The 20,310-nt window shown below is 46.1% G+C and overlaps 1 protein-coding gene across 1 annotated transcript in view; it reads right to left on the reverse strand.

The window, feature by feature from the left end:
* Positions 1-20,310, reverse strand: part of LOC124553510 (protein doublesex-like) — an 831,649-nt gene that overhangs the window by 197,585 nt on the left and 613,754 nt on the right. The window contains exon 4 of the mRNA XM_047127396.1: positions 12,651-12,897. Coding sequence (XP_046983352.1) covers positions 12,668-12,897 — 230 coding nt within the window. The 3' untranslated portion in view covers positions 12,651-12,667. The remainder of the gene's footprint in view (positions 1-12,650; positions 12,898-20,310) is intronic.

Here is a 20,310-nt window from a genome sequence, read left to right on the forward strand (position 1 = left end):
GGGAATTAGTAACTCACATCTGTGTATTCAAAATAAAAATAAAAACATTGTGCAGTATGTAACCATATTTACAATGAAATTTGTTATTTCAATGTAGAATAACTCGTTCCACATCATTGCGATTTATCGTGCAAATTATCAGAACTAGCAAACTAAACAGACGAGACCATAATCAAAGTGATTAAATAGAGTCCAAGGGTAATTACTCTTTTTTAAGAGGAGGATGTTGCCCAGTTCACAAAACAAGAAACAGTAAGCCAGGCGCCTATTTTAGTATCAGGTAGAGACCCATTACCTCGTAGTTACCATACAAATCAAACAATAATATCAATGTCTTTTCTGTCAGAAGTGTAACTGTTTGTAAAATGATTACCTCATCCAGATGATTTTTACTTTGCAGTGTTTAAAAGAACCACTTATTATACGGTACCATCTCGGCAAATTAGTGAATGGGGACTGTCGCATAAGTCGCAATGGCGCAAAAACCATCGAGACGTCTTTCTCGACTGACTTCATGTGACCACCTGTGTATAATGCTTTATTCGTGCTGTACTGTACAGCAGGCCCCTGTTTTATTCACACCGGTGCGAAAGTCGTGCCGTATCTTCAGCTCATCTGCTTTTCCAGGAGAGGAGGCTCCATCCAGCCTGTCCACGCGGCCACGCAGCGACCAACTGAGGCTTACCACGCAAGCGACCCGTGGGAGGGCTTGCCACGCCTTTGGACAAGCGACGCGCTCCGCCTTTTCGCACCGGTAGCCCCAACTCTCAAGTAATTCGTCCAACCAGTTCTAATTAGTATCCTACTGTGTTTCAAGCTACTACAGTGTTTGTCCATGGGCTGAAAATTACAGAGTGTTCTGAAGCTACTCTTTCACTCTAACACACACAGGAGGTACAGGACACCAAAACTAATATACAGAGGGTCCAAAAAATGCCATCCACTGTTTTAAAAGTCCATAACTTGCAAACTAATTGACGGAGTTGCCTCATTTTTGATGAAAGTGTAGCTTAAACTTAAATATACCACTGTAGGTGTTCGAAATGGTCACCATTAACATCCACACACAAACGATGCCCCCGAACTGCAGCACGAACTACTGACTGCAATGTGTTCAGTTGGATATTTGCACACGAATGTTCGATGGATTCTCCAAGTTCATCCAATGTGCGTGGCCTTTTCTCGATAAACGACGTCCTTTAGTGTTCCCCACAGGTAAAAGTCCAGAGGAGCTAGGTCTGGGGAACTTGGTGGATACTCCACAGCACCTCTACGGCCTATCCATCTTCCTGGTAGATTTTCGTCGAGATACGCCCTAACACGATTTTGGTAGTGGGCTGGGGGTAGTAAACTCTTCCGTCTCCATAGAAGTCTCGGATGGGAGGTAAAATGCAAGTCAGAAGCTTCTGAAGGTACACCTCATCGGTAACTGTGCCGTCAAAGAAGAATGGACCAATCAAACAACGGTAAGACAACCCACACCACGCATTTACTCCTGGCAAATTCACGGCTTTGTATACATGGACGCTCAGATTTCCGGCGGCCCAGTAGATGAAATTTTGGCGATTTACTGTACCACTGAGTTCGAACTGTACCTCAACAGACCACACAATCAACTCTGCAAACTCTTCATCGTTGTACAGCATGTTTGTAAACCACTCCATTCTACGATCCGGGTCGTCCTCGTTCACTGCATGTAGCAGTCGAGGGATGTAGCGCTTCCACTTTGCCGTCTTCAAAATTTACCGAACACTTGAGTGACTCACTCCAGCTTCAGGGGCACACTGTCTCACAGAGCGAGTGAATTGTTGTAACACACGACGGGAGTTAGCTGGACTTGTTACTGTTACAGGTCGTCCAGATCGTTGTTTGTGTACATCTTTAACACAGCCTTCGGCTTCAAATTTGTCTCGAATGCGACGGATCGTTAAACGTGTCGGTGGCTGTGTTTGATACTCATTTCGCCATTGCCGTTGAACCTCATTAATGTTTTCGTACTTAAAATACCACTTCAAAACTGACTACCTTTCATCGAATGTAATCCTTGCACCAGCCATCTTTACTCGAGTAACTAGGTGCAACTAAGAACAAACCACTGACTATCTGGCGACTGTCATCTGACAAAACAAAACAACGAAATACAACGCTTGTGTGGCGATTGCCGGAACTACAGACTAATAGACTACCAAATATGAGACAACTCCGTCAATTAGTTAGCCAGTTATGGACTTTTAAACAGTGAATACATTTTTTTGGACACCTCTGTACGAACGTGTGGTCTCTGAAGTCTACTTGTAACACTAGGCAACATTTCGCTAGTCGTGATGACGTAAACTGTTCTGTCGATGTTGTCGTTGACGGAATGTGTACTGATATTCAAAGCTGCTCTGTGTGCGGATGGCTGGTTCTGCTCTGAGGTGTGCTAGGAAATACGCAGATTCATTTGACAACAACAGTGAACATGGAGCGGTTTACTTGTGGTGAAATGGCTGACATGCACCGGTATACGGGTCTGTGAATGGAAACTGAAGAGCTGCAGTGAGGGAGTATCGACAGCGTTTTGACAGTCGACGGGTTCCACAGCACCAAACATTCGGACATCTGCATCATCTGCTACGTGAAGCAGGCACTTCCTGTGCAAGTATGCATGGTACAGGTCGGAAACGAACAGTGCGAACTGGAAGACGAGATTCTGCCGCATGTTGAATACACTCCCTCTACAAGTAACCGACGTACTGCACACACCCTTGCCGTCAGACATAGCCTTGTGTGAAACGTGTTAATGACCAGCAGCTTCAGCGCGTGGCAGGACCAACAGAATTTCTCCAACGTGTGCATTTCGCACAATCGTTTTTTTACAAGACACTACCCTGTACCATTTATTCCCGCCCGTGGTCCTAACCATCGACGAGGCTATGTTTACTAGTGAAGGCTGTTTCAGCATCCACAATTCGCATGGTTGTGTTCCTATGAATTCACGAGGTACTCGGCCTCGTGATCGTCAGCAGTAATTCAATTTTAATGTGTAGGCCGGCCTTCTCTGTGATAAGTTGATTGAACCACGCATTCTTCCATTTCGCCTCAACGGACGGAGATTTCGCAGCTTCGTTGAATACGTGTTGCCAGAGCTGCTGGAGGATGTACCTCTGAATGTTAGATATAGGATGTACTTCCAGCACGATGGGACGCCAGCGCATTCTAGCATTGCTGTGAGGAATCGTTTGACAGCCGCTATCTGGAAACTATGGATCGGCCGCAGTGGTCTGGCCACACAGCTCACATGGAGCCAGATGAAGCAGCTGATGTATGAAACCATTATGGAAACAGAAGAAGACATGGTAGCTACAGTTGCAGCCGCCTCTGGTAACGTTGGGGACATGCCAGGAATCTTCGAACGGACACGACGATGTAGTGCGTGCACGAGGGCCGATGGTGAATGCCATTACTGTAATTAGCATGCCAAACTACCTTCTGTGCAAATCGTTCCTAGCATCAGAAACTGCCGTCAGGGAACATGTTTAACATATCTAAATATATTTATTTTGATGTTCTCTACCTCCTGCACTAATTTGAACGAAGAGAATTGGAACACCCTGTATAGTACCGTTTATCCATGTTTTGGGTATGATTTTTACGCTTATTTTGTGTCTGAATATCTTTTTTGTTGTCACAGTCTTCTCCTACCAAAAGAGCGCAAAGTCTTTTGCGCTGATTGCGAATTATGTCAGCGCATCCTCTATGTGGTGACACTACATCCTCTTAGTATTGTATTGTTCCATAAAAACGAAAAACGCACTATTTTTTCCTCTCCCCCCCCCCCTCCCCCCCCCCCCCCCCCCCCCCCCACCGCAGGTTATCACTCTCTCTCTCTCTCTCTCTCTTTCTCACACTCTCTCTCTCTCTCTCTCTCTCTCTCTCTCTCTCTCTCTCTCTCTCTCTCTCTCTCACACACACACACACACACACACATACACACAAACACGAGAGACTACAAAGAAAAAAATGTATATTCACAATCGGCAACAGCCGGCAGCTGCGGCCGAGCGGTTCTAGGCACTTCAGTCCGGAACCGCGCTGCTGCTACGGTCGCAGGTTCGACTCCTGCCTCGGGCATGGATGTGTGTGATGTCCTTAGGTTCATTATGTTAAAGTAGTCCTAAGTCTAGGGGAATGATGACCTCAGATGTTAAGTCCCACAGTGCTTATAGTCATTTGAACCATTTGAATCGGCAACAATCAGAGTATATACAGGAAACAAACGAACAATGATAAAACACTGTGCTGAGCGCGCAACACGTAAAACTGCTGTAGTATTTCTCTAGCGAAGTTTAGCAAAAGGAAGGTGAAGTGGAAAAAACACACGTATGCAGTGGAAGAAAAAGTAACTTCAAAAAATGGCGAAAAACTGCCGAAAGTAAACGTACAACCAAGTTTCTTTGGACCTCAATCCCCGCTAACAACGAAGAGAAAAGCAAAGGTGTGCAGAATATGTAAATCAGAGACAAAAACATGAAAAGTAATTTATTTGCCAGCTTTATAAGGTTTTTAATCCATAAGGTAAGGTTCCCAAATACGAGCCCTCTTTTTATTATCACTTGTAAATTCATCAAGTTGCTATAAGAAAAACAACTGAAAGTGTCATTATACACCCAAGTATGTTTTCTATATGTGCCAGGGTCAACTTTTGTAATAACTTTATGAAGAATGTAAAAAATAATACAAAAAAGTGGCATTGATTTATTTATGAGAAAGGTGATTCAAATATGGCCCCTATCTATCAAAGGCACACGAAACTTAGACAGTTGGTAATCAAATCGCAAAACACATAAGAACTTACAAAAATAAGTTAATTCTAGAAAAGTAACGAGTATTAAAATTAAAGTATGAAACGAGGAGCACAAATAAACGCAGTTTTACGTGAGATTCGTCCACAGCATTTTTCACGGCTCCACAAAAAGCACTGTACACACCGAATGCATTTTTGCCCTTGGTTGTACTGCGAATATAGTTTGTAGCACGCTGGGCATTTCATACCTTCACCGCCGTCATTTTCGTCAGTGACATCTACTTCATCAGAATTTGAATCTAAATCTTCATCAGCAACAGAATCTTCAGAGGATTCAGAGGAAGAAACTTTTCTTTCCCCCTTCGGTTTACTCAACCTGTCTTCTTTCTCGCAGCTGATTCCTCCTTGTCTTGCTTCCTTTGATGTGCTTCCACAGTAATATTTTTGTGAGGTGAGCCTGTGGTAAGGGTAGCCGAACCGCGACGGGAGGCAGTGCTTGGTTGATGACAGCCACAGATCGAATTGCCTTAAGTTTTTGTGTGATCAACCTTTTGGCAAGAGTTCTTTGGGACGACGGCCGTTTACTGTCGTGAGAAAATAAAACGCCTACAGCCGTCCTTGTAATTTTATTTATTTTGTTGCAACCAGTTTCGGCGCTTCATACGCCATCCTCAGGCGGAACAGGTTGATACGATCGCTATATATATCACATCAGTGGACAGCATAACTGGATACGTAGACAACCTGAAAACTTATGTGTCAACACTATAACCAGCAACTCCGTAACCTTACGTGACATGGTACGATTATCAACTTCTGGAGCACGGTCTGGTTCCATAAAATGTGAGTCGAAGGTATTTTCATCAATGGGGGAAATTCCTGTGGATCTAAACCATTAATAGCCATAGACATATTTGCAGCTCTTATGTAAGCACGCCCAGTCAGAGCAGCTGTTTGGTAATGGGTAAGAACTCTGCTTTCGTGAGCATCCAACCATTTTCAAATTCTAGGGCATGGTATGATTTCAATGGCAACATAAAAGAAACTTCCAATGGTTGCATTTTATCAGTGCAGTGCGGCGGGAGGCAAACTATGGAAACATCATTATCTCGGCCAAGCAGAATAACGCCGATGTTACGAGTGTACGTGATGTGGCCATCTAAAATCAGGAGTACTGGATCGTCTTTGGATCGATTGACAATGTTGATGAAGTGCTGGAACCATTTCGTGAACAAGTCCAGCTGTATACATCCAGAAGGATGAGTTGCCCCGATTGTACCTGGAGGAGTTCCGTCTAGTAGTTCAGCTCTGAAGTTCTTGCGTGGGAAGCTTACCAGTACCCTCTGAAGAAGTTTACAGTAATAACGCATGATTGCGCCATTTGTTGGAGAGTTTATACAGGGTGGCCATATTTAGATAAGGAGCGTTATTCGGTTATCATTCGGTTATGTTACCTGAAAGACCAAAACGTAGGTATATATTATGTCTCTATATTTCCAGAACAACCACAGAAAATGCTTTATCAATAAAAGCGAAACTCTCCTGGTAAAAATATTCTTTAACTGCCACGTGTTCAACAGGCAAAAAAAAGAAAAAAATACTGATCATAACAGCTGCTGCGTAAGATTGCCACAAAAACAAATATTCGTATATCACTGTGCTCTATGTGTATGGGTAGTAATGATTTAACTGTTCATGTTTCTGTTTTGAGAAGGAAAGAGCCATAACAATGGAATAAACGTAACATTATCCATAGACAAAATTATAAGTGACAATTCTGTTGATGACGATGATACCTTGCTAAGTGGTCTCGGACTGTCCATTTTCATGTTGACGAGGACACTCCTAATTAATTGGTCTCGTGCTGTTTCCCGGAGATATTTAATGATGAGACCAATTGCTTCCCTACTTCCTTCAATCCATCTCGTTCTCGGCCGTTCTATCTCCTTTTGTTCATCGACAGCTTCAAATGTGCACCCTTCCACGAATGGTTTTTATAATGAAAATGGAGAGAGTATAGATCCGTATCTCCTGTTTGGTCTAGACCTTTCAAAATCATTTTCAGCCAACTCTTGCGACTCTTGTTCGTCTGGCTACTAGGTCTACATAAACCGCGGAACGTATTTCTCCTGAGGAAAACTATCAGCCTATCTCCCTGCTTACAGGCCGTAGCAAAATCCTGGAACTAACAGACCTCATCACCCAACCCGTAAATTCCTCTCAGACAGAACATCTTGATGTCGAAGCTGTTTGGTTTCAGCGTAGAGAATTCTACAGTTCAGCAATCCTGCTCTTGGGTGAGATTATCTGATTGACGAGGGCAAAGAAAGAAACAGCAGCAGGGGTGTTGCTGGGTACAGAAAGAATATTTGACCGTAGGTTGGTTTTATTTACAAACTAGATCAACCTGGGGGCCCAGAGCACGTGATCTGCAGAGTATACTTCTTTCTCACGATGTGTCACTTCTTCGCTGGTGTCATAATAACGAGACTCAAGAACGGAAACGTTCGTCTTACAATTTTGTGTAAACGACTGACGATCGAAAGTAGTAAGGCATCACACATAAGAAAACGTTTTGTATCATCTCGGTTCCGTGAGTTCCGAAACCTGTACAGAAAATTGGAATAGAGCTCAACATAAACATCATTTCCGCCCTCTTTATTGCTCACGAAGAGCACACAATGCATGTTGTATCACCATAAAGCGAGACCTTCAAAGGTGGTGGTCCAGATTGCTGTACACACCGGTACCTCTAATGTCCAGTAGCACGTCCTCTTGCATTGATGCTTGCCTGTGTCGTGGCATACTATCCATAAGTTCGTCAAGGCACAGTTGGTTCAGATTGTCCCACTCCTAAGCGACGATTTGGCGTAGATCCCTCAGAGAGGTTGGTGGGTCAAGTCGTCTATAAATAGGCCTTTTCAGTCTATCCCAGGCATGTTCGATGGTGTTCTTGTCTGGAGAACTTGCTGACCACCCTAGTCGACCGATGTCGTTATGCTGAAGGAAGTCATTCACAAGGTGTGCACGATGGGGGCGCGTATCGTTAACCATGAAGAAGAATACCTCGCAAGTATGCTGGCGATATGGTTGCACTATCGGTCGAAGGATGGCATTCACGTATTGTACAGCCATTACGACGCCTTCCATGACCATCAGTAGCGTACGTCGGCCGCACATAATGCCACCCCAAAACAGCAGGGAACCTGCACCTTGCTGCACTCGCTTGGCAGTGTGTCTAAGGCGTTCAACCTGACCAGGTCGCCTTCAAACACGTCTCCGACGTTTGTCTGGTTGAAGGCATACGCGATGCTCATCGGTGAAAAGAACGTGATGCCAATCGTGAGCGGCCCATTCGGCGTGTTGTTGGGCCCATATGTACCGCGCTGCATGGTGTCATGGTTGCAAAGATGGACCTCGCCATGGACGTCGGGAGTGAAGCTGTCCATCATGCAGCCTATTGCGCACAGTTTGAGTCGTAACACGACGTCCTATGACCACACGAAAAGCATTATTCAACGTGGTGGCGTTGCTGTCAGGGTCCCTCAGAGCCATAATCCGTTGTTAGAGGTAATCCACTGCAGTATTAGCCCTTGGGCGGCCTGAGCAAGGCATGTCGTCGACAGTTCCTGTCTCTGTGTATCTCCTCCAGTTTCGAACAACATCGCTTTGGTTCACTCCGAGACGCCTGGCGACCGTCCTCCTTGAGAGGCCTTCCTGACACAAAGTAACAATGCGGACGCGATCGAGCCGCGGTATTGACCATCTATACACGGTTGAACTACAGACGTTTTGAGCCGTGTACCTCCTTCCTGGTGGAATGACTGGAAATGATCGGTTGACGGACCCTCTCCATCTAATGGACGCTGCTCATGCATGGTTGTTTCGATCTTTGGGCGGGTTTCGTGACATCTCTGAACAGTCAAAAGAGACTGTGTCTGTAATACAATGTCCACAGTCAACGTCTATCTTCAGGAGTTCTCGGAAGCAGAGTATTACAAAACTTTTTTTGATGTGTGTATATGGATGATGTCATTCCAACTTAAGTCGTCCTGCTGTAGTCAGGAAACAAGTGATTCTGACCACGCAGCTAAGAATGGATCTAGAAAGAGCAAGGACTTTGCTGAGGAGCTGCCGCTGTGTCAGCTAATGCGACTGCAACTGATGGCGCTGCGGGCTACAGCGAGGCCAGATGTTAATTCGCCCAGCTCGGCATCTCCCTCGCATTACCGCTATCTGCCGTCAATCTTAGCCGTAAAGCGACCTGCCGTGCCATAAAACAACCCGCCTAACGATTATCTGCTGCCTAACTACGGTTAGTGAGAATCGAAAGCCTAATGTACGTTTTACACATTCATTGCAGCCACAAAGCTGTTTGTTGGTGGCGCTATTAACATCACAATATGCACGGTGAAGGTGCAGAGAACAAAAGAAAGTAGGAAAGAGAAATATTTTGTTTGTCACAGTCAGTCTTGCTCGAAAAGTAATGCCTCCTGTTTTACTGTCTACGAACACGAAATTGCAACTCCAGTGTCATCAAGTAGCTCAAGAGTCTAAACTTTTCCGGCACGAGCTTTCATAGCGATTGTTATCAGAATAAAGAAAGATCGATAAAACGGACTGTGGCACTTAAGCGAATATGACATCCCATATCGACTTCCCATTCGACCCAAATTCTCTGTCACGTGCAAGTGGCACCCCCATCCGCTAGTTTCAGTGCCCATAGCATTCGTTACGTCCCAAAGGCGTTCAGAAGACACTGTGCATCTCCACTGAAAGTACCTAGAGCCGTCCTCGCTCATACATATACGAGGGTTATTCGGAAATTAAGGGACGATCGGTCGCGAAATGGAAACCATAGTGAAAATCCGATGGCGTTTTGCTCAGGTGTGTTGGGCCGTGTCTCTAGTATGCCCGACGATCGCGTTATGTCGTTTTTTTTAGTTCTGAGCACACAGGGAGCGCATAAAGATACCTAGAACAATAGTGTCTCCCGCGAAGTACGAGGGCCTGAAGCTATGCAGCCAGCATTACATAACTGTCACGCGGTTTCTTCTTCAAGATAATTCTCAGCCGCATTCTGCAGGGGCAATGAAGATGCTCCTGCACCGTTTTCAATTGGAAATGTTTGATTACCCACAACACAGCCCGTAATTGCCTCCCTCTGAGTTTAATCTCTGCTCACATGAACCGCTGGCTATGAAGACAACATTTTAGCACAGACAACGAGCTGTAGGCCAGCGTACAGAATTGACGGAAAGCACTGGCGGGTGCCTTCTATAACGGAGGTATCGGAAAGTTGGTACAACTCTACGACAAACGTCTAAGTCGGATCGGCGACTATGGAGATAAGTAGCTGGAAGTTGTAGCTAACTATAGCAAATAAAACAGGTTTGATTTTCACTCTGGTTTCCATTTCGCGACCTATCGTTTCTTACTTTCCGGATAGCCCTCGTATATTGATATGTGGTGTCCGTTCTGACAGACATGTCCGATAGAGCAGACGTCGCATACTAATATCAATACGACAGAGAATGTTCCAGGGAGTCTATTACTTGTTCTCGGATGACAGGAGCAGTTGTGAAGGGGTTACAGTGTGCTTGGTGCACAACACAACACGGGGTGGCTCCCTTGTAATGGTCACACGTGGTCGACCCTAAGCTTGACGATGATACACCTGCCCTGACGTTCCCACGCAGTCCACCATCACGCCACTGTCACATAAGATCCTCCATGCATCCGTATAGTGCACGGCATCACCGCATCGTTCACAGTGATCATTCAGCATGTGACGCTGATCACGCCCTTTAAATACCCTATCAGGCATGGTAACGACACTAAAGACGAGCAACACTAATCCATTCTCGTAGCTGGAGGTGTAATGATTCATATACCAGTCAATGGTGTGTATCTACATGTAGATCACCATCATACTCTGCAAGCCACCTAACGGTGTATGGCGGAGGGTACTCCTGGTACCACTAACTGATCTCCCCCTGCTCTGTTCATTCGCGAATGACGCCTGGGGATAATGATTGTCGGTAAACCCTTTTTCTAGCTCTAATTTCCCGAATTTTCTTTTCGTGGTCATTACACGAGATGTACATGGGAGGAGTAATATGTTGTCCCACTCTTCCTGGAAAATGCTCTTTCGAAATTTCAGCACCAAACCTCTCTAGTGCACAACGCTCCTCTTATAACGACTGCCATTGGAGTTTGCTGAACATCTCTGTAACGCTCTCGCGCTGACTAAACGATCCCGTGACGAAACGTCCCACTCTTAATTGGGTCTTGTCTACCTCTTCTGTTAGTGCAACCCGATAAAGATTCCATATTGATGAACAATACTCTAGAATAGGACGAACAAGCGCCTTATAAGCCACTTCCATCGTGGATGAGTAACATTTCCGTAGGATTCTCCCTACGAATCTCAGTCTGGGTTCTGCTTTTCTTACTATGAGGGCTATTTGGAAAGGAAGGTCCGATGGGGTGCGAAATAGAAGCCATAGTGAAATCCGATGAAGCTTTGCACGGATGCAGTGCCTCTAGTATGCCCGTCGATCGCGTCATGTTCTGAGCCCACAGTGAGCACGTAAAGATGCTTAGAACAATAGTATCCACCGCCAAGTACGTGGGCCTGGAGTCAGATTTCGCCTGATGTCATGCAGCCCGCAAAACATAGCTGTCATGCGTTTCCTCAAGCATGACAATTCTCGGCCGCACTCTGAAGCGACAATGAAGATGCTCCTGCAGCGTTTTCGATGGGAAGTGTTTGATCAACTACAATAGGGCTCTTTATAGGCTCTCCCAGAGTTTCATCTCTTCTCACATGAACCACTGGCTATGAAGACAATGTTCTGGCACAGACAACGAGCTGTAGACCAGCGTAGAGAATTGGCAGCAAGCACAGGAGGCTGATTTCTATGACGAGGGTATTGGAAAATTGGTACAACGCTACGACATATGTCTAAATCGGAGAGGCAACTATGTAGAGAAGTAGTTGCATAGTGTAGCTAACTGTTGCAAACAAAACATTTTTGATTTTCACAGTGGTTTCCATTTTGCGACCGATCCGACCTTACTTTTCGAATAGGCCTCGAATTTGTTGTATATGGTCATTTCACTTAAGATCTCGTAGATTTTTTACACTAGATACTGTTTCCAGCAAATTGTCATCAGTAGTGTAGCTGTACACTACTGGTTTTCACTTCTGTATACTCGCAATACGTTACATTTATTTAGGTTCAGTGTCAACTGCCAGAGCCTGCACCATCAGCGGTGCTCTACAGGTCATTCTGCAAATAGGTATTGTCTTCTGGCGTAGACAACTATGTCACCTGCGAAAAGAGTTACAGAGCATACAACTCTGTCTACTACATCGTTTATATTCATCGTAAACAATAACGGTCCTACATAACCTTCCTAAATCCAGTACAAATCTGGTCCAATACTCCATAAGCTTGTAACAGCAGTGCTGGATGGTGTCAAACGCCTTCTTGAAGGAACACGGCATCAGCCTACGGCTCTATGGATCTCATGGAGAAACAGAGAGAGCTGACTTTCGCAGAGTCTTTGTTTGTGGAATCCATGCTGATTTTTACTTATACGAAATAGTATTGACATCCAAGCATGTCCCATGTGTTTGGGAACTACCTCCGTCAGGCAGAGTAGTTCCAGAACCTAGGTCCGGAGCATGATTTTTTGACGATTTCCTTGATTGTCTGATTGACAGTCCTGGAAACCCCTCCCCAATATTCCCCATTGGGAACCACACAGCGCCAGTGCTAGAACGCTGGGTTTTGGCTGGGAAGAGCAGAGATCTGTCGCGCACGAAAAGTGGTATAAGTACAGAGTGGGTACTCACTGTGCTGCGCCGGCTGGCTACATGGTGGGCGGTCGCGACTGCGGCGGAGACTCGGGCGACGGCGGCACGGCGAAGGGCAGCGGCGGCCCCATGTGCAGCGGCGGCGGGAAGACGGCGGGCGGCGTGTGCGCCGGGTACATGGCCGTGTGCGGCAGGTACGGGCCCGCCGACAGGTAGTACGACGTCGGGTGGTGCAGGTACATGCGCGCCGCCTCGCGGATCGCCATCGAGCGCAGCTCCTCCTGCGCTGTGGGCACGCGGCAGTCAGGGCGCGCTACTCGCGAGTGGCTGAGGCGAGCGTACTTACCGCGGCTCGAGTCCACCTGCTGTGACTTCTGTACTCGAATGTGTGGCGTACCAGAATAGATGTCAGCTGCTCCTTCGTCTGTGCATGTTTTAAGGGCAGCTCTGCACCAAAGTAGCTGTGCAACCGCACCGGTAAAACCTTACGAGTCATCAGGGAGCGACGTACTCCTCTTCAGAATTCTACAGTACTCTACGTTGCGATCCCTCTGCTGATGTCTTCTTTGGGGCTCGACTGATGTCCCTTGAAGGCTGAACACTGTCGAAAGACTGTCCTGTGTTTACTTGCGAAAGGCTATTTCACAATGATTTTACAGAGAAGGGAGTACTGAATAAAAATTTTCAGTCTGTTATTGGTGGGTCGTCACTGGGTAAATATTGGAAGCAGGTACTGAAAGAGAGGGGGAAACCAAAATATATTGTTTTTGTATCAACCAAGGTTATTTCCTGTGGTTGTCTGTCTTCCTCTCTCGCCGCGGATAGCTGTTGACTTTCGTGGTAGCAGATACAACTGAGATCACTGGAGGTGAATTTGCTCGAGATATATGCGTCTCCATCGAATTATGCGTGCAGTCGAGTTAATTAAAACCGAAAAAAAAATATCCGTACACAGTTACGCAATGCGGAACCTATCACAAGGAGTTACGAAATTGTGACAGCCCATTATACACTAAGGAGCCAAAGAAACTGGTACACATGCACAATATCGTGTAAGGCCCCCGCGAGCACGCGGAAGTGCCGCAACACGACGTGGCATGGACTCGACTAATACCTGAAGTAGTGCTGGAGGGAACTGACATCATGAATCTTGCAGCGCTGTCCATACATCCGTAACAGTACGACGGGATGGAAATCTCTTCTCAACAGCACGCTGCTGGGCATCCCAGATATGCTCAGTAATGTTCATGTCTAGGGAGTTTGATGGGCAGCGGAAGTGTTTAAATTCAGAAGAGAGCTTCTGGAGCTACTCTGTAGCAATTCTGTGTCGCATTGTTCTCCTGGAATTGCCCAAGTCCGTCGGAATGCGCAATGGACACGAATGGATGCAGCTGATCACACGGGATGCTTACGTACGAGTCACCTATCAGAGTCGTATTTAGACGTGTCAGAGCTCCCATATCACTCCTACTGCACACGTCCCACGTCATTACAGAGCCTCCACCAGCTTGAATAGCCCCGGCTAGCATGCAGGGTTCATGGATTAATAAAGTTGTCTCCATATGCATACACGTCCGTCCGCATGATACAATTCGAAACGAGACTCGTCCGATCAGGCAACATGTTTCCAGTCACCAACAGGACAGTGTCGTTGTTGACGGGCCCAGGCGAGGCGAAAAGCTTTGAGTCGTGTAGTCATCAAAGGCTCACGACTGGGCCTTCGGCTCCGGAAGCCCATATCGATGATGTTTCGTTTAATGGTTCGCACGCTGACACTTGTTGATGGCCCAGAAATGAAATCTGAAGCAATTTCCTGAAGGGTTGCGCTTCTGTCACGTTGCACGATTCTCGTCGATAGTCTTTGGCCCCGTTCTTGCAGGATCTTTTTTCTGCCGCAACGATGTTGGAGATGTGATGTTTTACCGGATTCCTGATATCCACGGTACAGTCGTGAAATGGTCGCACGGGAAAATCCCCACTTCGTCGCTAGCTAAGTGATTCTGTGTCCCATCGCTCGTGCGCCGATTATAGCACCACGTTCAAACTCACTTAAATCATGATAACCTGCCATTGTAGCAGCAGTAACCGATCTAACAACTGCACCAGACATTTGTTGTCTTACATAAGTGTTGCCGACCGCAGCGCCGTATTCTGCCTGTTTACATATCTCTATGATTAAATACGCACGCCTATACCACTTTCTTTGGCGCTTCTGTGTAAATGGAGGCGGCGAGCATTAGGGAGAAGTAGCACCAGCAGACTGCGTGGGTCAAGAGAGCTTCGAACGTGGGATAGTCACTGGATGTCAATTGGTTCAAATGTCTCTGAGCACTATGGGACTTAACATCTATGGTCATCAGTCCCCTAGAACTTAGAACCACTTAAACCTAACTAATCTAAGGACATCACACTGGATGTCATCTGAGTAACAATCACATAGAGGCACTTCAACGATTCCAAACCTATCAAAGTCCACAGTTTGACGGTGGAATGGATACTTGAAGTATCTAACATAGGTAAACGAAGCCTTATGTACTGGCGTACAGACACCGTGGAGCACTGCGCAGGATGGTTGCAAAACATTGCATGAAATCAGTGGAAATAATTACTCGTGAGCTCTAAACTGCTACTAACAGTCTGGTAACAGAGTCACCGTGAGTAGGAACTTAAAAAGAATAAGGTACAGTGCTTGAGCAGCTCCTTATAAGTCACACATATCTGTAGTAAGTGCGAAACGACGCTTGAAGCACTGTTAAGAGCGACGCCACCCAGTGGGTGACTGCAATGAGCGAATTGGAGCTATGAATCACGCTATACCCTGCGGCAATCCGATGGAAGGGTTTGCGTTCGCGAGTTCCTGGAGAACGTTGCCTGCCATCTTGTGTAGGGCCAACAGCGACCTACGGAGGACATGGTGTTACGCAATAGAGGTTAGGGTGTGGTCCCCGTATTGCACTTAAGAAAACGCTAAGTGCGGAAGGATATGAATCCATTTTAGAGCATTGTGCAATGCTTACAACAGAGGAACAATTCTGAGTCGATGATGGTTTGTATCAGCATGACAACACACTCGGTCTTAAACAAAATTCCGTCAGGCAGCCGTTTGTGGACTGGCCTGCCCAGAGTCTCGACCGGTACCGAGTGGTAGATATGTAGGATGAGTGGTGCTATAGCTGGCGCACGAGCGATAGGACACACCATCTTCAAGCTAGCGACGAAGTGGGGACTTTTCCGTACGACCATTTCACGAGTGTACCGTGGATATCAGGAATACGGTAAAACATCACACGCCGAACATCGCTGCGGCAGGAAAAAGATCCTGCAAGAGAGGGACCAACAATGATTAAAGAGAATCGTTCAATGTGACAGAAGTGCAGCCCTTCCGGAAATTGTTGCACATTTCAATGGAGGACCATCAACAAGTGTCAGCGTGCGAACTATTCAACAAAATATTATCGATATGGGCTTTCGGAGCCGAAGGCGCACTCGTGTACCCTTGATGATTGCACGACACAAAGGTTTATGTTTCGCCTGGGACCGTCAACACCTACGTTGGACTGTTGACGACCAGAAACATGTTGCCTGGTCGGACGAGTCTCGTTTCAGACTGTATCGAGTGGATGGACGTGTACGGGTATGCAGACAACCTCATGAATCCATGAACCCTGTATGTCAGCGGGGGGCTGTTCAAGCTGGTAGAGACTCTGTAATGGTGTGCAGCGTGTGCAGTTGGAACGATATGGGAACTCTGACACGTCTAAACACGACTCTGACAGGTGACTCGTACGTAAGCATCCCGTGTGATCAGCTGCATCCATTCGTGTCCATTGTGCATTCCCACGGATTTGGGCAATTCCAGCAGGACAATGCGACACCCCACACGTCCAGAATTGCTACAGATTGGCTCTAGAAATACTATTCTTAGTATAAAATACTTCCGCTGGCTATCAAACTCCCTAGGAATGAGCATTATTGAGCATATCTGCAATGCATAGCAGCTTGCTGTTCAGAAGAGATCTCCGTTCCCTCGAACTCTTACGGATTTATGGACGGCGCTGCAGACCCCAGAGTCCAACATCACTACCTTTCCTGGTTTCTGCTCTTGCGGAAGAATCGGTTGTAGTTCGTTTACAGACATTCAGACAGCTCGTTGAAACTGTCTCCAGCAGAGTAAAGGCGAAGCGTGGACACACTCCATATTTATGTCCACTGATTGGTTTCCGAACCAACGCCCTTGCCGTGGTGGTATCACCGGTTCCCGTCAGATCACCGAAGTTAAGCAACCTCGGGCTGGGCTGGCACTTGGATGGGTGACCATCCAGTCTGCCGAGCGCTGTCGGCAAGTGGGGAGCGCTCAGCCCTTGTGAGGCAAACTGGGGATCTACTTGACTGAGAAGTAGCGGCACCGGTCACGAAAACTGACGACGGCAGGGAGAGCGGTGTGCTGACCACATGGCCCTCCGTGTCCACAACCAGTGACGCCCCTTGGCTGTGAGGATGACACGGCGGTGGGTCGGTACCGCTGGGTCTTTCAGTGCCTGTCCGGACGGAGAATAGGTGTAAACAAGAATTTCATGAACGATGTGAGTGGGTTGTTACGGGCTCTCATTTGTAGCGCGTAACAGCTGACACTTTTAGGGAACATTCGAACGAAAGGTATTAAGTATTGCGGAACTAAAACCCTGTTTCTGGCTTCGCTATATGGATGACACGTTTGTTGTATGGCCACACACTAGGGAGCAACTGCATAAATTTTACTGTTTTCTGTATGTTCATCCGGAAATCAACTTCAGTATGGAAATGAAGATTGCAGCCGGCCTCATGTTCTCGGTACTGTTGATCTGCAAAAGAGCTGGCAGTAACGTACGGCTCGGAGTTAATATGAAGCCTAACAATACAAATAGGTATTCAGATGCCACCTCGCACCACTGCCAAGCCGAGAAGTACGACAGTCTTAATACCCTTGTATCCGCGGCATTAGTGATAATGAGAGTTTGCCATCAGAACTAGATTTTTTTAGGAAAACTCTTATAGCCAACGGCTATGTTGAGCTATCCATAAACAAAGCTTTCAAACGAGGAGGTAATAACAATAATTTAAACAAGAGTAACGAGGGACCTCTGTAAGGTTATTTTTTGTCACTATAGTAACCTATTGCATAGGCAGAAACCTTCGGAAAAATGATATACAGATTACTTGTTTTAGTCAACAAAAGGTAAAAGACTTCTTCCAGCCTGCGAGGGACGTGCGAAGCATCCCTCACGGTGTGGAGGTACATGAAGTGACGTGTGGTTGTGCAATGTATAGGCGAAACTCGAAAGTCAACAGAATTACACACTACCTAACACGAATTCCGCACATATTAAGGACAAAACGTAAAACCAGTGCTAGCAGAGCGCCAGTGAGAATGTGATCAGGTCATGGATATTAAGTACATACGATTGCTACCCATAGAAAGTAATATTTATAGAAAGGAACTCCTTGCACGTTGAAATATCGAAGAACAAGTACAATTTCAATACAGTTGACATCTACACGCTTCCGTCCCCGTGGGTTCTTGCTATCACAAAAATAAATAACGAGCCACGGAGAGCGGGAAATATCAGAAAGCAACCTAGGTGGTACAGGAACAATAATATTTCGGTTTCCCCGTCTTTTTCATATCTGCTTTCACTATTTACCCAATGATGGCGGCCAGTCAGCAGCAGCCTAAAGGTTTTTTGCCCTGTAAAACCACTTCACCGAAAAAAGCGCTGGAAAATAGCATTTTTAATTGGACGTGTTACTGCCTTTCGACCGTGTTCAGTCATCCATTGACTCCAGTGGAGGGGTTGAAATGTAGAACATTGAATAAATCTGAAGAGGATTATGACGCGGGTTAATGAGTCAGAAGATTTTATCGTCAATGATAAAGAGTCATAGGAGCCTGTGTTGTTGGGCTCCCGTTAACGTCTGCAAAACTTCATGAACACTAGTGCTTACACTGTCTTTGTTTATCTTCAACTCTTCTGCCCTCATACTAGAAGACAGCCGCCTATCATCCGCAAGCATCTGTCGCACTCGTGTCACTGTAAAATAGAGCGCAAAATGGAGGAACGAGTTAATATGAAATTTTGCTTCCAGATAGGGAAAACGACGACGAAGACTCCTGGCATGTTAGTGCAAGAGTACGGTGTTGATGTAGCGAGTAAAAATGTGATTGTGTTTGTGAAGCTTAAACGCTTTCGTGACGGAAAGGAAGGTGGCGGGGATCAGCCGTGTTCGTGTCATCATGCACAATCCCAGATACTTGTAGATAATCGGCGAATAACCTCGAGAATGAGAGCCGAAGAGTTGAAGACCAATAAGGACAGTGTCCACACTATTGTTCACGAACACTCGCAGGCGTTGCACTTATCCAACAACGCGTGACTACGGTGCTTCGAATGATTCCACAAGAAGCGTTTGCTGGCAGTTACCAGCAGCCTTACAGCCGATGACAGGATTGTGTTAATGGTGATAACTTTGAAACCCGGTAAAGGTATTTTGTTTGTAGCTCTTGTTTCCCGTTGCGTGCTACGTTTACGCTGTCGTTTTCTTTTGAAACACGTCGTGGAACAAGGCTTTTCGGTTTCCATGTAAAAATGGCGATCAGTTCAATATATTAGGTTAAAATCGAGTGGTTTAAATATTTCATCAGTATAGTGGTTGATAGCTGCTTCGCAATATATTTCACCACACAGTCACGGCACCCTAAACATGTGCCCTGGCCGGCCGATGTGGCCGAGTGGTTCTAGGCGCTTCAGTCTGGAACCGCGTGACCGAAACGGTCGCAGATTCGAATCCTGCCTCGGGCATGGCTGTGTGTGATGTCCTTAGGTTAGTTAGGTTTAAGTAGTTCTAAGTTCTAGGGGACTGATGACCTCAGAAGTTAAGTCCCATAGTGCTCAGAGCCATTTGAACCATTTTTTTTTAAATTAATTGACAGTGCTAGTAAAATACGAAGAAAACTCAGTCCTTAGAACAGCGACTTAGTTCTTGTGCTATTTCATGCCGCTCTCTCTTCATGTTCCCACCAGACTGCATCTTTTCACTCACTGTGATGTAATGAATTATCATAGTTGAAAAGAGACTGTGGTGTCACCGCCAGACACCACACTTGCTAGGTGGTAGCCTTTAAATCGGCCGCGGTCCGCTAGTATACGACGGACCCCCGTGTCGCCACTGTCAGTGATTGCAGACCGAGCGCCGCCACACGGCAGGTCTAGAGACACTTCCTAGCACTCGTCCCAGTTGTACAGCCGACTTTGCTAGATATAGTTCACTGACAAATTACGCTCTCATTTGCCGAGACGATAGTTAGCATAGCCTTCAGCTACGTCATTTGCTACGACCTAGCAAGGCGCCATTATCATTTGCTATTTATCTTGTGATGCATGTACCGTCAGACCGATGTTCACCAATTATGAATTAAAGTTAAGTATTCCATCAGCTACGTACTTTATTTGCCAGTCTCAATCCCTTTAACTGTTCCAGACCTCACGCCAGCCTGCGTGAGCTTAAACGCTTGCCTTTCGGCTTCCTCATAGTGGCTTGGCTGTCTTGCCAAGTCACAGCAGAGACCATCAATGTATCTACGAATAACTAAATGAGTTACAGCACAATTATTACGTAACAGAAAAACAAGCCATTAATTTAATAGTAATGAGACATATTATTC

Source organism: Schistocerca americana, chromosome 1, assembly GCF_021461395.2.
Source record: "Schistocerca americana isolate TAMUIC-IGC-003095 chromosome 1, iqSchAmer2.1, whole genome shotgun sequence".
Classification (NCBI taxonomy): Eukaryota; Metazoa; Arthropoda; class Insecta; order Orthoptera; family Acrididae; genus Schistocerca; species Schistocerca americana.